The 21,111-nt window shown below is 45.9% G+C and overlaps 1 protein-coding gene across 1 annotated transcript; it reads left to right on the top strand.

Moving 5' to 3' along the window:
• The first annotated feature begins 1,403 nt into the window (after positions 1–1,403).
• tubgcp3 (tubulin, gamma complex associated protein 3) lies at positions 1,404–20,440 on the top strand. The gene is given in 22 exon segments (XM_041872078.2): positions 1,404–1,653; positions 2,868–2,975; positions 3,457–3,524; positions 3,625–3,699; positions 3,955–4,175; positions 4,830–4,984; positions 5,392–5,504; positions 7,538–7,732; positions 7,871–7,967; positions 7,970–8,002; positions 8,111–8,277; positions 9,307–9,417; positions 9,607–9,715; positions 10,989–11,178; positions 11,338–11,473; positions 15,734–15,802; positions 16,211–16,346; positions 17,460–17,548; positions 17,746–17,877; positions 18,330–18,470; positions 19,249–19,365; positions 19,958–20,440. Coding segments are annotated over 22 exon segments (2,700 nt in total). The 5' UTR covers positions 1,404–1,577; the 3' UTR covers positions 20,120–20,440.
• The last annotated feature ends 671 nt before the right edge of the window (positions 20,441–21,111 follow it).

Here is a 21,111-nt window from a genome sequence, read left to right as displayed (position 1 = left end):
TTCACCAACCAAGAATTCACAAAATGGGACAAACACCAAATTGAGACTCTGCACGCAGAATTCCGCAAAAATATTCACCGTGTACAACGAAAAACACCAAATAATGCATGCAGAGCAGAATTAGGCCGATACCTGCGAATTATCAAAATCCAAAAAAGAGCCATTAAATTATATAACCACTTAAAAGGAAGCGATTCCCAAACCTTCCATAACAAAGCCATCACCTACAGAGAGATGAACTTGGAGAAGAGTCCCCTAAGTAACCTGGTTCTGGGGCTCTGTTCACAAACACAAACAGACCCCACAGAGCCCCAGGACAACAACAACAACACAATTAGACCCAACCAAATCATGAGAAAACAAAAAGATATAACTTGACACATTGGAAAGAATTAACAAAAAAAACAGAGCAAACTAGAATGCTATTTGGCCCTAAACAGAGAGTACACAGTGGCAGAATACCTGACCACTGTGACTGACCCAAACTTAAGGACAGCTTTGACTATGTACAGACTCAGTGAGCATAGCCTTGCTATTGAGAAAGGCCGCTGTAGGCAGACCTGGCTCTCAAGAGAAGACAGGCTATGTGCACACTGCCCACAAAATGAGGTGGAAACTGAGCTGCACTTCCTAACCTCCTGCCAAATGTATGACCATATTAGAGACACATATTTCCCTCAGATTACAGAGATCCACAAAGAATTAGAAAACAAATCCAATTTTGATAAACTCCCTTATCTACTGGGTGAAAAACCACAGTGTGCCATCACAGCAGCAAGATTTGTGACCTGTTGCCACAAGAAAAGGGCAACCAGTGAAGAACAAACACCATCGTAAATACAACCCATATTTATGTTTATTTATTTTCCCATTTGTACTTTAACCATTTGCACATTGTTACAACACTGTATATATACATAATATGACATTTGAAATGTCTTTATTCTTTTGGAACTTCTGAGTGTAATGTTTACTGTTCATATTTATTGTTTATTTCACTTTTGATTAGTATCTACTTCACTTGCTTTGGCAATGTTAACGTACGTTTCCCATGCCAATAAAGCCCTTAAATTGAAATTGAATTGAATTGAGAAAGCTGTCCACTACTAAGGTCATGAAAAGCTTGCCTTTTACCCCAAGTCTGGGAGCTGTCCACTCTCCTGGTTCTGAAATGCAAATATGCAAAATAACTGTCTTTCAATAAGGCTGTATTTAATTGCAATTAATTCCAATAAAATAATTTAAAATGAACATACAAAATGTATTTCAAAATGAACAGTCAACTAGCTCTCTACTTAGCTTACAATTTGACCACCGTAAGCATGGGGCGAAGGCTAGGAACAACTGACATGGGAACCTTTAGCGCCATTGCCTTGTTTTGGAGGGCAATATTTTCATTCATTTTTCCCATCTCTTCTTGCTAGCAACCCCTCCTGTCAGGACGCTTTCGGCGGGTTCCGTTAAAATGGCTGTTGTTACTGAGAGTGGAAACCCAGAGCAAGAACAATCGTAGTGGGTACAACTGCATCCAGTAGTATCGCTGGTGTCTGATAAGGAAAATAAAATAGACTAACGCAATGGCTGCCCTAGATCAAAAGTCCCCCAACGTCCTTCTTCAAAGTCTCTGCTGCAGGATCACTGGAAAGAGCGAAGGTAGCTATGATGCTAGCTAGTTAGAATAGCCCAGGCGCGGTTATGTGCAGCTAGCCTGGTATGTTGCTAGCTAGCTAACATTAACCGTGTTGCTGATATAACAGTTGTATGCCAGCGTTCAGCTCGTCATCTAGTAGTTAACTAAGTTTGTAGTTAGGTCAAGTTTGTGTGACAGCCAACGCACTGCCAATGCTAGTTAGTTAGCTAGTTAGCTTAGGCTAGCTAGTAGCTGTACACCTAGCTTGCCAAGAGATGGTAGGCTATGAATGGGCCCCGAGGTATCTAGCCATCTAGCTAACGTCAGCTCGTCCCTTATTTGGGTATATCGAAGGCGTTAGCTAGCTAGCTAACTACCAAAAGTGTGTCATAGCTAGATATAGGTAGCTGTAGATACGGTTGACATTCAACAGTCCAACCACGCCTTGTTGAGGTAGCTAACAAGGGATAGCTAGCTTGGTTTGTCAGGCTGCCAGAAAGTTTGCCTGATAAATCTGACATTGATACCAATTCTTGGTATACAGTCTGAAACAAAGCATTGCATAATCGTGAACATTTTCTTTACAAGCCAGAATGTTGAATTCAATTACATTTGAACTTACTATACCGGTTGTCTGTGCAGTTGGTCCTTCAGCTGCTCGAAATATGAGACAAAATATTCCCAGGAAAGTATTGTTTACCTGACCTTTTAAAGCGCAGGTATTGAAGTTGAATTTTCTATCATCTGGCACATGCTCAAAACCATGTAAACACCTGCTAGTATGCATTGTGTGCATGTACATCCGTCATGTGCACATGCCTTCGGTCATGAGCAAACACATCTTGATTGCCACACACATAGACCCGTGTTTTGAAGTTGGTTTAATCCTGTGGATATTTTGTCTCAAATTTCGACCAGTTGAAGGACCAACACCACATACAATCGGCAGAGTAAGTTCAAATATATATTTCTTAAACATTGGTGACAGACAAGGGACATTTAGTTTTTTTTCTATGTAAATGTGTGTGGTATTTCCTGCACGATTTAAGGCATGTTTTGCCACTTTACGTGACTACCAGAAAGTGTAAGATTGCTAGCTAGTGATTGAGGGGAAACGTTCTGCGTCTGTAAGCTTTGAACTAGTCTGTAAGATTAATTCACTAGTAGTGACATATGGTTTAGGAAAAGCAGATATTCAGTGCTCAGTACTTTAACTCAACCCTATTTCCCATTTTAGCTGAAGTAGCCCACCAGTTTCAGTATGCTGTGAGAGTCGTCGGGAGTAACTATGCTCCCACCATTGAGAGGGATGAGTTCCTAGTGTCAGAGAAGATCAAAAAAGAATGTGAGTGACCTATTATTAGAGACAATAAACTGACCTAAACTGGATAGGTTTGCTGAATGAATCCACTTTGAGGGTCCATCTCGACAGTTGAAAGTGGCATCTGCACATTATTGGTTTGCACTGTCTCTGTTACCTGGTCAGACATGCATCCTTTAATGTGGTCTGTTGTTGTTGTTTTCCCAGTAGAGCCTTTCTGTCTCCTGTTAAAGGGGACAGTATTGTACATTTGACAATAAATAAATACGTTTAAGAGTCTCCATAAGAGTAAATCTCAGTAGATTTTGTTTGTAGTCGGAGTAATGCCACTAATGACCATCTTATCGATCGCTAACCATAGTAAAGTAATAAAAAAACATTACTTAGCCTTGTGCGGAGTGGAGTTGAGCCCCCTTTAATCATCTTGTGTTTTTGGAATTGGTCTGTCTGTTTATTTAGTGGTCTGATATTGTTTGCCTGACTGTCCTGTCCTTTGCTTCTCCAGTGCTGAAGCAGAGGAGAGAGGGCGACGCTGCCCTGTTCTCTGAGCTCCACAGAAAGCTGCAGACTCAGGTCAGTCTTCTGTTCCAAATACCCCCATGCATATGCATACTGTATTAGCTCTGAAAGGAGAACCAATTGAGAATCAGTGTGTTTTGCGTTCCATTAACAGGGGGTGCTGAAACACAGGTGGTCCGTCTTATACCTGCTGCTCAGTCTCTGTGAGGACCCCAGGAAACCGTCCAGGGTGGGTATATCTGTCATTACACCACAGTGCTCTCAACACACACACGCACTGACCATAGCAATATATATATACAGGAAATGAAAGCATTATAATCGTCCAGACTGCATCATCACAAACGGTAATACCATCGCAGCCATGTTAGCTCCATAGAACTCCATAAAATAGCATTGCTATTCTATTAAATGTCCCATATTGTTCCACATTTGATTATTTAATTGATACATCATTGATTTATTGATAGCATGTCATTCCCAGGTTGGCAGCTATGGGGCGCTGTTTGCCCAGGCCCTCCCCCGGGACGCCCACTCCACCCCGTTCTACTGCACCCGGCCCGGGAGCCTGCCCCTCAGCTACCCCGAGCGCTCGGGGCCCGGGGCCGCCCAGATCTCCACCAGCATGGGCACCAGTGGCATCAGCAGCCTGGGGGTGTACTCCCTCAACGGGCCCACACCCACCCCTCAGCCCCTGCTGGCCGGGTAAGACCATTTGATGGAACCCTGTTTGTCTGGTCAGCACCCAGGACTCCATAGTCAGTCATACATGACACTAGACTTTCTTCAATCTTGTTCCTGTGGACTCGCAGGGAGTGCATGCTTTTGTTCTAGCTAAGCACTGTACCTGCATAACCGATTAACCTTTAGAATATAAAGGGATCTTAAATTAGTAGGACTTGTTGGAAAAATGCATTGTCTTTGTACCCATTTGTTGTAGCAGGGCATTTTCATTCCGTTGTGAGCATCAATTATGTATGTCCTTCTCCACATCCCCAGCAGCACTTGTGTATAATTAGTCTGGCTATACTCTTCTAGTGCCAGGGTAAGTATCTGGTTAGTGGGTGTTTGACTGGAACATCATCAACACTATAAAAGTCATTTGGAGCTGAGGCTTTGCTACAGTGTCATGACTCTAAAGCCATTCTCTGCTGTTGAAAGGCAAGAGTCCCTCATTAGCAGGCTATTAGCACTGACCCCAGGGGTTGGTAATGGTCCTACAAGACAGTTTGCATTAGGAGAACCAACATGTATAGGGGAAGAGTTATGCATGTCGAGGGGGAGGAAAAATGTCTATAGTTACATGGATGTAAACATAGAAATGTTTAATGGACCATTTTGTATGTGTGCTCTCTCCAGGCACCCACCCCAGACAGCAGGGCAGCAGCTGGGCTCTCGGCTGGCGTGGGCTCTCCCCAACACCTCCGCCCTGGCACCTACCTCACGGGCCCCACTCGGCCCCCCAGCCCTGTCCACCCGGGCCCCCAGGCCACGCCGCGACGGGGACCCCACTGGTGAGTTGGGATGTATAGGCCTACTTTTTGTGCATGAAACTACACTGCTTCACAGTTGGAGGTCATTTTGTAATGTAGGCAGAAGATGGGCAGGGTCCTCTACTGTAATGGTGGCTCTGCAATGCTCCATATTAAACAGAAAGAGATTCGTTCGGAGGGAAATTGTCAAAGTCTGCAATGAAATGTTCCTGTTCTGCAGTAAGCACCACCTCACATAATCACTTCATTTCATAAACGTCTAGTTGCTCTCCCGGTATTTAAGATATAATCTGTCTTGGCACTCCACTGACAGGGTTGGGGCTGAATTAAATAGATAGACAGAGAGATAGATCTTTTAATGGCTTTCATGATAAATGTTGTCCTCTACTTTTTGTTGTTTTTCTGAATCCCTCGTTCTTCTTCTCCAGCGGAGGTTGGTGAGGCTGCGCTGGTCCGAGACATCCTGTATGTCTTCCAGGGGATCGACGGCAAGTTCATTAAGATGAGCAACACAGACAACTGCTACAAGATCGACTCCAAGGTGACTCAAACATTCAGTCATACGTGAACAATGTCCATGCCAATTTGCCTTTGGTACTTCAACCTATTCGTGCCCCTTGTTCCTGAAATGTTTCCCTGACAAATGCAAAAACTGATGACCAACTACATAAGCTATTTGACCTTACACAGAGTGTACAAAACATTAGGAACACCTTCCTAATATTGAGTTGCACCCCCTTTTGTTCCACGGGGATGCTGTCCCATGTTGACTCCAATGCTTCCCACAGTTGTCAAGTTGTCTGGATGTCCTTTGGGTGGTGGACCATTCTTGATACACATGGGAAACTGTATAGTGTGAAAAACCCAGCAGCGTTGCAGTTCTTGACACAAACCGGTGCGCCTGCCACCTACTACCATACCCCGTTCAAAGGCATTTAAATATTTTGTCTTGCCCATTCACCCTCTGAATGGCACACATACACAATCCATGTCTCAAGTCTTAAAAATCCTTCTTTAACCTGTCTCCTCCCCTTCATCTACACTGATTGAAGTGGATTTAACAGGTGACATCAATAAGGAATCATATCTTTCACCTGGATACACCAGGTCAGTCTATGTCATGGAAAGAGCAGGTGTTCCTAATGTTTTGTAAACTGTGTATAAGTTAAGGTTAGAGTTAGTCAACATGTTGTGTTTAGACACCATGGCAGATAGGCTAGCGGTTAAGAGCGTTGGGCCAGCAGCCGAAAATCTCTGGTTTGCATCCCCGAGCTGACTAGGTGAAAAATCTGTCTGTGCCCTTGAGCAAGGCACTTAACCCTAATTGCTCCTGTAAGTCGCTCTGGATAAGAGCGTCTTGCTAAATGACTAAAATGTCAAATGGAGACAGCGCCGTACTTCCGTCTATACTAGCTAGACCAGTTATTGACAGACTACCCTGTTTCATCGCTAGCTCTCTCCCTGACGTCATGGCTGTTGTGGAACCGGCCGACCGACAGCGTTTCAGATTCAGCTGTAGTGCTGCTGACATCAAGGCTGATGATCTGTTTCTAAAAGGGGTAAAAAGCTCAACAGATCAATAGTTGGCTCTTTGGTTAGGAGCCACATCGATGGCTTCCCTCTATCACCCATCAAGCATTCATCACAACTGGCCTCCCTTCTAATATTCCTACAAATTACAGTTGACCCATCTTAGCTATACATCTTCTCAGTGTTATATATAGCCTGCTGTCAATGCGCTGGCCTAGGAGCACTGTATCGGACGAGAACCCTCGAGCCAAATCTAGCCGTCAAGGATGATTCCTAAGGTCTTTTTGAAGTCATGATCTACGCTATAAGTCCTATTCAGTCTCACGCGGTTTCCAGAATAATGTGGCTTTCCATAATGAAATTAGAACAGAATACAGAAATGGAACATTATTAGAGACAGTAATGTTTTATTATTCCATCTAAAGGAGAGAAGGTGAGTATCAAAACCTGGCCCTCACAAGACTCAGCAGAGACTGAGAGAGACTGCAGACAGTTTGGGCTCCAGGCTTCTTGCCAAATGTCTTCAATCTGTGAAACCAGGGCCGCTCTGACCACCGTTTTAAAAAGGGGAAGTGAATTCTGAACAAACTGGTGTGAAAGAGATGAAACTGGAATTGGAATGGTCCTCCAACTGGCAAAGAGCTCTGTAATAATACGGCTGATGTGTTCCTATTCATGTTTCTGGGCTGACGAGCAGAATTGCTGTTCCTTTGGTGTTGCTGTAGTCATGTCAACCCTAAGGGTTGTGGCGTACGTGTGTGTGAGTGACCGAATGGTAACCTGGCAGCAGGAGTGGCCCGTTTTCCTCTTGTGAGTGTCGGTGTGTGTCGTGTTTGTGGGGAGCCATACAGAACAGATGGTACTCTGCCACAGGGGGATAACTAACTACCAACCTGGCAACCACTTCACAGATTAAATGGGTTACATACTAAAAGATGACAGATATTCGCAGTATTCCCTGTATTTTTGCTTATGGCGATCTATCCAATGCCTGTGTGTGTGTGTGTGTGTTCTCCTGTTGTAACTCCTCCAGTGTGTCCCTAGGTGGTGCTCTGTAAGTCTCTGAGGGACACCAGTAGCCGATTGGCTGAGCTGGGCTGGCTCCACAACAAGATCAGGAAGTACACTGACTCTCGCAGCCTGGACCGAGCCTTCGGCCTGGTGGGACAGAGCTTCTGTGCCTCCCTGCATCAGGAACTGAAAGAATATTACAGACTTCTGGCAGTGCTGCACTCACAGGTAAGACACACACACACACAAACCTTTCTCTACCTCTCAAAACACTGTACCGCCTTATTCAAGTGAATGCATTTAGTTTAGAACCCTTCAAGAGGAAAAACACTGGTAGGCTACAGGACATATAAAGGTGTGTGACAGTTGCAGGTGGAGGATGACCAGGGAGTGAACCTGGGAGTGGAGAACAGTCTGACCCTCAGACGTCTCCTAGTCTGGACCTACGACCCTAAACTCCGACTCAAACCCTGGCTGCCCTCGTCGACTTTTGCCAAGGTAGAGCTGTGTGTGTGTGGGCGCCTGCTGGTTGGTGCCATTGAAGTATTCATTTAAATAGTGCGTGTATGGTTCAAATGTGTCCGTTTTGTGTGTGTGTGTGTATAGGGAGGAAGGGAGGTGAGCTGGCGTCAGCGGTCCATGCCTATGGGAAGACAGGGGACCCTCAGATGAGAGCTCTGGTGCAGCACATCCTCAGCCTGGTGTCACATCCCATCCTCAACTTCCTCTACCGCTGGATCTACGACGGAGAGCTGGAGGACACCTACCACGAGGTGACGCACACACACCATATATATAATACACACACCAAATATATATATATATATATATAATACACACACACACTTCCATTAGTTTGTCAAGGTCGGAGTTAGGATGGTAGTAGCTAAGCTAAGGCTGAAGTGGACTCAGACAGACGTCAGACAGGTTAATTTCCGAGCTGAGATGGAGGGGAGTGAGGGAGGGGGGAGTGGGGGGAAGAGGGGGAGGGGGGAGGGGTAGCGGCGGCCTCCCAAATGAGGATGGATGAGAGGACGGTAATGGGGAACTGAGTGATGGCCTCCGCCCTCCTCTCTCTCCTCTCCCATCTCTGTCCTAGCTCTCCATCCATCTCTCTTTCTCCACAACCACAGGGCAGTAGAAGACCGTGAATCTGGTCCTAATGCACCTGCCGCTGAATCGCCCTCTCAGACCCAGACCACCTGAGACTAAGTGCTGATTGGGCGATCACAGAGCACAGGCGTGTTGTAGCGGCTTTCAAGATCAACCGCCGGGCTATTCTCAGAAGGGAACGCTTCAAAGGGCACACTGCATTTAAGCTCCCTGTATTGACCCTCCTGTAGCAGGGCTAAGTGATAGTTATGGAGCTGTTCCTTCCCAGCAGAGGGGAATTAGGGGATAGCTCTTCAGTTTACAGGCACATCTGTCAGCCCAGGGGGCAGCTGGGAGGTGGTGTTAGACTGTAAACACTCATCATGACCTCTGGATGGAATGGAACGGCTGAAACATGAAAGACATCAATCCCCCTTGTTGTGCCCCCTAGGAGAGAAGTCTTCACCTTCTAACACTGATGTCTATTTATCGGCCTCCATTTTGGTTTCCAAGTTGAACCACTGGCTCAATGAAGATCAAGATCTATTATTGAAAGATGGAACAACCATTCACTTTCTTTCCATTACTGTAATAAGTATCCATTGTTGTAATCATCTCCTGTGTTGTTTGAATATAGTTGAGTTCTGTCTTTTAAGGTGTGATGATGATGATGGTGTTGATAATAATGATGGTGATTCCTCTCCCTGCAGTTCTTTGTGGCATCTGACCCAACGGTGAAGACAGACAGACTGTGGCACGACAAGTACTCACTGAGGAAGTCCATGATACCCACCTTCATCACCATGGACCAGGCCCGCAAGGTAGACACACACACACACAAACACCAATTATCTCATCCTCAACGTAAATAATACAAACATTCTCATGTCACTTTTGCTCTCTCTCTCTCTCTCTCTCTCTCTCTCTCTCTCTCTCTCTCTCTCTCTCTCTCTCTCTCTCTCTCTCTCTTGTCTCTCTCTCTCTCTGTCTCTCTCTCTTTCTCTCTGTAGGTTCTGCTCATTGGAAAGTCCATTAACTTCCTGCATCAGGTGTGCCATGACAGAACCTCACCAGGGAAAATCACCCCGGCCTCCAAGTCTACAGACTCCCCCAAAGATGGTACGCTCTCTGTCCTCTCTCCCCCAACCAACACACTGTGAAAGGGGCCTGTCAGTGGCTAGCTCAATACAACACTGGCATTTGGTGTTTGGTACACGCTTTTACATTATAATATACCTTCAGCGAGTGTGTATTGTGCAGGCAGTGTCTTTCGTTAGAGTACAGAAGCCTTGTTCTTGCCATAGTAGTGTTTTGTAGGTAGTGAGAGCAGAGCTGCATTGATCTGTTTCTGTTAGAGAGGCATCAGACCTGATTCTATTGTTATGGTACTTACTGTTGTATCGACTGGATTTAGTCTCACTCCTCTCTCCGTCGATGATCAATGCTCTCACTGTTCGTTCCTTAGCCTCGTCCTTGAGGGGAATGACTGCACACTGACTGGCGTTGGAAGTGGGATGGGTTGGGTTGGGTTTTTAACCTTGTGTCTGCGTCCCAAATGGCACCCTATTCCCTTCATAGTGCACTACTTTTGACCAGAACCTTATGGGTCAACGGTAGTGCACTATAAAGAGAATAAGGTGATATTTGGGACGCAGACTATCTTGAGTTGTAGATACAGAGTTCAGCAAACTGTCTGAGAGATTAGTTTAATATGCACCAGGGAGTGCCAACTCCAGTACCCACATACTAACACAGATAATAACTCTCTCCCCCCCTCCTCTCTTTCTCTCTCTCTCCCCCCTCCTCTCTCTCTCTCCCCCTCCTCTCTTTCTCTCTCTCTCCCCCTCCTCTCTTTCTCTCTCCCACCTCCTCTTTCTCTCTCCCCCCTCCTCTTTCTCTCTCTCTCCCCCCTCCTCTCTTTCTCTCTCTCCCCCCTCCTCTCTTTCTCCCCCCTCCTCTCTTTCTTTCTCCCCCTCCTCTCTTTCTCTCTCCCCCCTCCTCTCTTTCTCTCTCCCCCCCTCCTCTCTTTCTCTCTCCCCCCTCTCTTTCTCTCTCCCCCTCCTCTCTCTCTCTCTCTCCCCCTCCTCTCTTTCTCTCTCTCCCCCTCCTCTCTCTCTCTCTCTCCCCCCTCCTCTCTTTCTCTCTCTCTCTCCCCCCTCCTCTCTTTCTCTCTCTCTCTCCCCCTCCTCTCTTTCTCTCTCTCTCCCCTCCTCTCTTTCTCTCTCTCCCCCCTCTCTTTCTCTCTCTCTCTCTCCCCCTCTCTCTTCTCTTCCTCACCTCTTCTCTCTCCCCCTCTCTTTCTCTCTCTCTCCCCCTCTCTCTCTCTCTCTCTCTCCCTCCTCTCTTTCTCTCTCTCTCCCCCTCCTCTCTCTCTCTCTCTCTCTCTCTGTAGCTGCAGAGCTGTTATCAGACCTGGAGGGGGCGTTCCAGGGGAAGATAGATGCAGCCTACTTTGAGACCAGCAAGTACCTGCTGAACGTCCTCAACCAGAACTACCTGCTGCTGGAGCACCTGCAGGCCATGAGACGATACCTGCTGCTGGGCCAGGGAGACTTCATACGCCACCTCATGGACCTGCTCAAGTTAGTACACACACACACACAGATGGATACACACACACAGGTGTACACAAACACACACCGGTGTACACACACAGACACAGACAGATGGGTACACACAAATACACACACACACCCCATACTATATGTCATATATATTGACCTTAGTGTTTGTGCCTTCAGACCAGAGCTGGCCCGCCCAGCCACCACTCTGTACCAACACAACCTGACAGGCATCCTGGAGACGGCCGTGAGGGCCACTAACGCTCAGTATGACAACGCTGAGATCCTCAAGAGACTGGACGTACGCCTGCTGGAGGTAGGCTACAGCTGATACCGTTACTACTGTCATAGGCTACAGCTGATACCGTTACTACTATCATAGGCTACAGCTGATACCGTTACTACTAACATAGGCTACAGCTGATACCGTTACTACTATCATAGGCTACAGCTGATACCTTACTACTGTCATAGGCTACAGCTGATACCGTTACTACTATCATAGGCTACAGCTGATACCGTTACTACTATCAGGCTACAGCTGATACCGTTACTACTATCATAGGCTACAGCTGATACCGTTACTACTGTCATAGGCTACAGCTCATACCGTTACTACTATCAGGCTACAGCTGATACCGTTACTACTGTCATAGGCTACAGCTGATACCGTTACTACTATCATAGGCTACAGCTGATACCGTTACTACTATCATAGGCTACAGCTGATACCGTTACTACTATCATAGGCTACAGCTGATACCGTTACTACTGTCATAGGCTACAGCTGATACCGTTACTACTATCATAGGCTACAGCTGATACCGTTACTACTATCATAGGCTACAGCTGATACCGTTACTACTGTCATAGGCTACAGCTGATACCTTACTACTGTCATAGGCTACAGCTGATACCATTACTACTATCATAGGCTACAGCTGATACCGTTACTACTGTCATAGGCTACAGCTGATACCGTTACTACTATCAGGCTACAGCTGATACCGTTACTACTATCATAGGCTACAGCTGATACCGTTACTACTATCAGGCTACAGCTGATACTCCTGAGTGGCGCAGTGGTCTAAGGCACTGCATCGCAGTGCTAACTGTGCCACTAGAGATCCTGGTTCGAATCCAGGCTCTGTCGCAGCCGGCCACCAGACTCATGGGCGGCGCACAATTGGCCCAGCGTCGTCCAGGGTAGGGGAGGGAATGGCCGGCAGGGATGTAGCTCAGTTGATAGAGAATGGCGTTTGCAACGCCAGGGTTGTGGGTTCGATTCCCACGGGGGGCCAGTATAAAAAAAACATGTATTCACTAACTGTAAGTCGCTCTGGATAAGAGCGTCTGCTAAATGACTAAAATGTAAAATGTAAATGTAATACCGTTACTACTATCATAGGCTACAGCTGATACCGTTACTACTATCATAGGCTACAGCTGATACCGTTACTACTATCATAGGCTACAGCTGATACCGTTACTACTATCATAGGCTACAGCTGATACCGTTACTACTGTCATAGGCTACAGCTGATACCGTTACTACTGTCATAGGCTACAGCTGATACCGTTACTACTATCATAGGCTACAGCTGATACCGTTACTACTATCATAGGCTACAGCTGATACCGTTACTACTATCAGGCTACAGCTGATACCGTTACTACTGTCATAGGCTACAGCTGATACCATTACTACTATCAGGCTACAGCTGATACCGTTACTACTATCATAGGCTACAGCTGATACCGTTACTACTATCATAGGCTACAGCTGATACCGTTACTACTGTCATAGGCTACAGCTGATACCGTTACTACTATCATAGGCTACAGCTGGTATCGTTACTACTATCATAGGCTACAGCTGATACCGTTACTACTATCAGGCTACAGCTGATACCGTTACTACTATCATAGGCTACAGCTGATACTGTTACTACTATCAGGCTACAGCTGATACCGTTACTACTGTCATAGGCTACAGCTGGTACCTTACTACTATCATAGGCTACAGCTGATACCGTTACTACTATCATAGGCTACAGCTGATACCGTTACTACTGTCATAGGCTACAGCTGATACCTTACTACTGTCATAGGCTACAGCTGGTACCTTACTACTATCATAGGCTACAGCTGATACCGTTACTACTATCATATGCTACAGCTGATACCGTTACTACTATCATAGGCTACAGCTGATAACGTTACTACTATCATAGGCTACAGCTGATACCTTACTACTATCATAGGCTACAGCTAATACCGTTACTATTATCATAGGCTACAGCTGATACCGTTACTACTATCAGGCTACAGCTGATACCGTTGCTACAGCTGATACCGTTACTACTATCATAGGCTACAGCTGATACCGTTACTACTATCATAGGCTACAGCTGATACCTTACTACTGTCATAGGCTACAGCTGGTACCTTACTACTATCAGGCTACAGCTGATACCGTTACTACTATCATAGGCTACAGCTGATAACGTTACTACTATCATAGGCTACAGCTCATACCGTTACTACTATCATAGGCTACAGTTGATACCATTACTACTATCAGGCTACAGCTGATACCGTTACTACTATCATAGGCTACAGCTGATACCGTTACTACTATCATAGGCTACAGCTGATACCGTTACTACTGTCATAGGCTACAGCTGATACCGTTACTACTATCATAGGCTACAGCTGGTACCGTTACTACTATCATAGGCTACAGCTGGTACCGTTACTACTATCAGGCTACAGCTGATACCGTTACTACTATCATAGGCTACAGCTGATACCGTTACTACTATCAGGCTACAGCTGATACCGTTACTACTGTCATAGGCTACATCTGATACCGTTACTACTGTCATAGGCTACAGCTGGTACCTTACTACTATCATAGGCTACAGCTGATACCGTTACTACTATCATAGGCTACAGCTGATACCGTTACTACTGTCATAGGCTACAGCTGATACCTTACTACTGTCATAGGCTACAGCTGGTACCTTACTACTATCATAGGCTACAGCTGATACCGTTACTACTATCATATGCTACAGCTGATACCGTTACTACTATCATAGGCTACAGCTGATAACGTTACTACTATCATAGGCTACAGCTGATACCTTACTACTATCATAGGCTACAACTAATACCGTTACTATTATCATAGGCTACAGCTGATACCGTTGCTACAGCTGATACCGTTACTACTATCATAGGCTACAGCTGATACCGTTACTACTATCATAGGCTACAGCTGATACCGTTGCTACAGCTGATACCGTTACTACTATCATAGGCTACAGCTGATACCGTTACTACTATCAGGCTACAGCTGATACCGTTGCTACAGCTGATACCGTTACTACTATCATAGGCTACAGCTGATACCGTTACTACTATCATAGGCTACAGCTGATACCTTACTACTGTCATAGGCTACAGCTGGTACCTTACTACTATCAGGCTACAGCTGATACCGTTACTACTATCATAGGCTACAGCTGATAACGTTACTACTATCATAGGCTACAGCTGATACCGTTACTACTGTCATAGGCTACAGCTGATACCGTTACTACTATCATAGGCTACAGCTGATACCGTTACTACTGTCATAGGCTACAGCTCATACCGTTACTACTGTCATAGGCTACAGCTGATACCGTTACTACTATCATAGGCTACAGCTCATACCGTTACTACTGTCATAGGCTACAGCTGATACCGTTACTACTGTCATAGGCTACAGCTGATACTGTTACTACTGTCATAGGCTACAGCTGATACCGTTACTACTGTCATAGGCTACAGCTGATACCATTACTACTGTCATAGGCTACAGCTGATACCGTTACTACTGTCATAGGCTACAGCTGATACCGTTACTACTATCATAGGCTACAGCTGATAACGTTACTACTATCATAGGCTACAGCTGATACCTTACTACTATCATAGGCTACAGCTAATACCGTTACTATTATCATAGGCTACAGCTGATACCGTTACTACTATCAGGCTACAGCTGATACCGTTGCTACAGCTGATACCGTTACTACTATCATAGGCTACAGCTCATACTGTTATTACTGTCATAGGCTACAGCTCATACCGTTACTACTGTCATAGGCTACAGCTGATACCGTTACTACTGTCATAGGCTACAGCTGATACCGTTACTACTGTCATAGGCTACAGCTGATACCGTTACTACTGTCATAGGCTACAGCTGATACCGTTACTACTGTCATAGGCTACAGCTGATACCGTTACTACTGTCATAGGCTACAGCTGATACCGTTACTACTATCATAGGCATTAGCTCAGTGAGCTAACACGGTCTCGAGTCACAGGTTACCAGGCTGTGTTTCAAACCCGTGACTCGAGACCGTGTTAGCCCTCTGAGCTAAAGCCTAGATGGTTGATTTCTGGATGCTGGATGTACACGTGTCCCTGTTACCTACTGGGTTTCAAACTGTCAACTCAGCATAATGTTATCCCTCTGAACTAAAGCCAAGTCATCAACCCATCTGTGCTCCTTCTGTAGGTGTCTCCCGGGGATACGGGCTGGGACGTCTTCAGTTTAGACTACCACGTAGAGGGACCTATCGCCACGGTAACCACACCACTTTACATACATACACATACCATCTTATCTGGTGTTGCCTTATATCTCTCTCTCTCTCCCACACACATGCATCCTCGCAAACTATCAAAAAACCTTCTCTTCTCTCTCCATTCATCCATAAAGCCCACCTGGAGCAACAGAAGCATGTTTCTTTCTGCTCTGTTGTACATGTTCATTCACAGGCCACCAGTCAACCATGTTAGATGAAGTCAAGTGCTGGCTGGCTGGTTGTGTTCTGTGAGGTGAGGTGGCGAGAGAACAGGTGTAAATGTTGTGCTACCCTGTGACAGGTGTTCACACGGTCTCTCTCTCTGTCTCTCTCTCTCTCTCTCTCTCTCTCCTTTGTCTCTCTCTCTTCTTGCTTTCTGTTTCTCTTGCTGGTTCTGGCTGTGACAGGTGTTCACGCGGGAGTGCATGAGCCACTACCTGCGGGTGTTCAACTTCCTGTGGCGAGCCAAGCGTATGGAGTACATCCTCACCGACATCTGGAAGGGACAGATGTGCAACGCCAAGCTGCTCAAGAGCATGCCAGGTGAGGAAACATACACACACTACCATGCAGTTCCCTCTCACCTCCAGCAGAGGGAGTCATGTGCTACAGAGCTGTAGATAAGGCAGCCAGGGTAACATATTAGATGTTGTGTTACAGAGCTGTAGATAAGGCAGCCAGGGTAACATGTTAGATGTTGTGTTACAGAGCTGTAGGTAAGGCAGCCAGGGTAACATGTTAGATGTTGTTACAGAGCTGTAGATAAGGCAGCCAGGTTAACATGTTAGATGTTGTGTTACAGAGCTGTAGGTAAGGCAGCCAGGGTAACGTGTTAGATGTTGTTACAGAGCTGTAGATAAGGCAGCCAGGGTAACATGTTAGATGTTGTGTTACAGAGCTGTAGATAAGGCAGCTAGGGTAACATATTAGATGTTGTGTTACAGAGCTGTAGATAAGGCAGCCAGGGTAACATGTTAGATGTTGTGTTACAGAGCTGTAGGTAAGGCAGCCAGGGTAACATGTTAGATGTTGTGTTACAGAGCTGTAGGTAAGGCAGCCAGGGTAACATGTTAGATGTTGTGTTACAGAGCTGTAGATAAGGCAGCCAGGGTAACATGTTAGATGTTGTGTTACAGAGCTGTAGATAAGGCAGCCAGGGTAACATGTTAGATGTTGTGTTACAGAGCTGTAGGTAAGGCAGCCAGGGTAACATGTTAGATGTTGTGTTACAGAGCTGTAGATAAGGCAGCCAGGGTAACATGTTAGATGTTGTGTTACAGAGCTGTAGATAAGGCAGCCAGGGTAACATGTTAGATGTTGTGTTACAGAGCTGTAGATAAGGCAGCCAGGGTAACATGTTAGATGTTGTTACAGAGCTGTAGATATGGCAGCCAGGGTAACATGTTAGATGTTGTTACAGAGCTGTAGATATGGCAGCCAGGGTAACATGTTAGGTGTTGTGTTACAGAGCTGTAGATATGGCAGCCAGGGTAACATGTTAGGTGTTGTGTTACAGAGCTGTAGATAAGGCAGCCAGGGTAACATGTTAGATGTTGTTACAGAGCTGTAGGTAAGGCAGCCAGGGTAACATGTTAGGTGTTGTGTTACAGAGCTGTAGATAAGGCAGCCAGGGTAACATGTTAGATGTTGTTACAGAGCTGTCTGGCGTGCTGCACCAGTGCCACATCCTGGCCAATGAGATGGTCCACTTCATCCACCAGATGCAGTACTACATCACCTTCGAGGTCAGGGGCCGTACTTTCCATTCATTTATCTAGAGACCACTGGGCTCCTTCACTCTCTTCTCTCACACTCTCCCTCCTCCCTTATGTTTGTGTGTGTGTGTGTGTGTGTGTGTGTGTGTGTGTGTGTGTGTGTGTGTGTGTGTGTGTGTGTGTGTGTGTGTGTGTGTGTGTGTGTGTGTGTGTGTGTGTGTGTACAGGTGCTGGAGTGTTGTTGGGATGAGCTGTGGAACAAGGTAGAGAAGGCCCAGGATCTAGACCACATCATCGCTGCCCACGAAGGATTCTTAGACTCTGTCATCTCCCGCTGCCTATTGGACACCAACAGCAGGGTGAGACACACACTATGCTCATACACTCTAACAGACACCTGCTGACATCCACTTCTCTTTGACCTGCACTGTTGGAGCTTAAAGGGATGCTTCTGTATTTTGGCAATGAGGTCCTATTTTCCCCAGAGTCAGATGAACTCGTGGATACCACTTCTATGTCTCTGTGTCCAATATGAAGGGAGTTAGAGGTAGTTTTGTGACCCAATGCTAACTAGTGTTAGCGAATTGCGCTAGCGGTAGTTAGCAACTTCCTTCAAACTGCACGCAGAGACATAAAAATGGTATCTACGAGTTCATCTGACTCTGGGGGAGTAGATAAAGGGCATCATTGCCAACATCCCGAAGTATCCCTTTAAGAATGTCCCTGTACCCAGCTACTACATCTGGGACCCCTGTGCATGTGACTAATAAACAAATCTAATCTCAAATGTTTTTCTCTCCCCTCTCTCCAGTCCCTGTTGAACCAGCTGAGGGCCATCTTTGACCAGATCATAGAGTTCCAGAGTGCCCAGGACTCTCTGTACCGCTCTGCCCTGGGGGAGCTCACCCTGCGGCTGCAGTATGAGGAGCGGAAGAAGCAGAGGGATGCTGAGGTAGAAGGATCAGGGCTTGAAGTGGACTGAAATAGGTGCCGGTACTCATTCTGGGTGCTTGCACTGTTTACATTTTATGCCAATATTCTATAAGAGGTGCCGGTACTTAAGCAGTAGAACATTTGAGGTGTCGGTATTCTGTACCGGTGGGTACCGGCCCAATTCAAGTACTTATAATGATGATAACTTTTAGTTATAGAGTGCAATGTAGAACCGTCCCAGTGTCACATCCAATGTCCTGTTTGTTTCCTGTCTAAGTCATCTGGAACCCAGCCAGGGGCCAACTCAAGTTCCCTCTTAATAGCCATTGGCCACGCTGTTGTTGTTGTCATTCTATTGATTTAACAGGCCCTGAGCATCAGACCGTTAAAACTCTAAGTGATATAAAAACAAACACAGCCGTTTGCCAAGTTTCCCTTTTTAATAGCTTGTAAATAAGACTGAGGTCCAGGGTAAGAGGGTTTGGGGTGACAGAAGCTGTTGGTCAGGGATGGCGGATATTTGATTTTATATCAACATTAAATATTGGGCGTTGAGTGTGTGTTGACATGAATGAGAAGTATGTGAGTAGAGAAGAAGGTCGTGTCTCTGTGGGGAGAATGCTGGGGTCATAGAACGGGAATCTGTAACAGTTCAGTATGGGTGTTAGAGTTACCCATTTACTGAAGTGAAGAGATGGCACTGGCAACTCTCTGATACCACACTGATGCTGTTGCATGCAACAAATTTTCCTTCTGAAACTTGACACCTCTAATGTTGCCTGTCTGTGTGTTTTCAGGGTGAGTGGGGTGTGACGGCTGAACAGGAGGCAGAGGAGAACAGGAGGATCCAGGAGTTCCAGGAGACCATACCAAAAATGCGCTCTCAGCTACGGATACTAACACACTTCTACCAGGTATGGGTCTTACTCTCTCCTCACTGTTACAATGGCTTTCAGTAGGACCGTCTGGTTGTCTGTGGTAGTGTTCAGTGGATAGGACAGTCTGGTTGTCTGTGGTAGTGTTCAGTGGATAGGACCGTCTGGTTGTCTGTGGTAGTGTTCAGTGAATAGGACCGTCTGGTTGTCTGTGGTAGTGTTCAGTGGATAGGACAGTCTGGTTGTCTGTGGTAGTGTTCAGTGGATAGGACCGTCTGGTTGTCTGTGGTAGTGTTCAGTGGATAGGACCGTCTGGTTGTCTGTGGTAGTGTTCAGTGAATAGGACCGTCTGGTTGTCTGTGGTAGTGTTCAGTGGATAGGACCGTCTGGTTGTCTGTGGTAGTGTTCAGTGAATAGGACCGTCTGGTTGTCTGTGGTAGTGTTCAGTGAATAGGACCGTCTGGTTGTCTGTGGTAGTGTTCAGTGGATAGGACCGTCTGGTTGTCTGTGGTAGTGTTCAGTGGATAGGACCGTCTGATTGTCTGTGGTAGTGTTCAGTGGATAGGACAGTCTGGTTGTCTGTGGTAGTGTTCAGTGTATAATATCTGTGGTTGGTTGTGCTCCTTCTCAGGGCATAGTGCAGCAGTTCCTGGTGCTGATAATGACCAGTCCAGACGAGAGCCTGCGCTTCCTCAGCTTCAGACTGGACTTCAACGAGCACTACCGGGCCAGAGACCCCCGTCTGAGGGCCTCACTGGGTGCCACCAGGGGCCGACGGCCCTCCAACATATGACCTGACGCACACCACCATGTCACAACATAGGGACAGAGCCACATGAAATCTGCCTTGATAGTATTTCTATATGACATGTAGATGACATCACAATAGGGCCAGACTAAATCTGTTGTGATGACATCACAGTAGGGCTAGATGGAATCTGATGACATAATAGAACCAGACAGAACATTGACATCACAAAGAGCCAGACAGAATCTTTTGTGATGACATCATAATAGGGCCAGGTTCGAGATAATGCCACGTTCAAGACAACTGGGAACTCGGAAAAAATCTAGCTCCAACTGGGGAAAATCGTTTTGAACGGTCATCCAACTCGGAATTCCAAGTCGGGAGCACTGGCCTCTTTCTAGAGCTCTGGCTTTCCGACCTGAAGATCACTTACGTCATGATTTGACCTCGTCTTTTTTCTCCAGAGTTCCCAGTTGTCTTGAACGCAGTAAAGGTGGTGACTTCACAGATTCCATTTGGCCCTGCATTTTAACACCTCAAGACAAATAGGGCTAACTGGGATACATTTCACTATGACATAAACAAACAACAGAACATTTTGAAACCCTGCCTCCTCCCCCAATGTCATTGGCAAATTACACACACACACACACATTCAATTTCACCATACATCCACGTTTCCCACTCTTTCACAGTCCCCTCTAGGGAGATATGGTTTTAGAAGCCTGTCATTTTAGTACTCTGCCTCCAGCTTCCAGCTGTGTTTTCACCCTCACCTCTTCGAGGTGTCTGATAGGCTACCATCACCGTGTGAAATTCATATTGTACATTTGATAATGAACAGAATTTCTTGATTTGATTAGTTTGTTTACATGTTCTGTGAATATTTGAATTTTGTTTAGTTTTTATTACTGATGTTTGTTTCTTTTTCATACCTGTGTCTTAAAGTCTGCAGTGTGTTTTATAACTGTTAATAAACACTGTTATAGCTGTTTATAACAACTGTATGATGGCACCAACACAGCAGGCTCCCACCC

Source organism: Coregonus clupeaformis, chromosome 20 (assembly GCF_020615455.1).
Source record: "Coregonus clupeaformis isolate EN_2021a chromosome 20, ASM2061545v1, whole genome shotgun sequence".
NCBI classification, from domain to species: Eukaryota; Metazoa; Chordata; class Actinopteri; order Salmoniformes; family Salmonidae; genus Coregonus; species Coregonus clupeaformis.
Note: the sequence above shows the minus strand (reverse complement) of the source record. Positions and strands in the feature narration are given on the sequence as shown.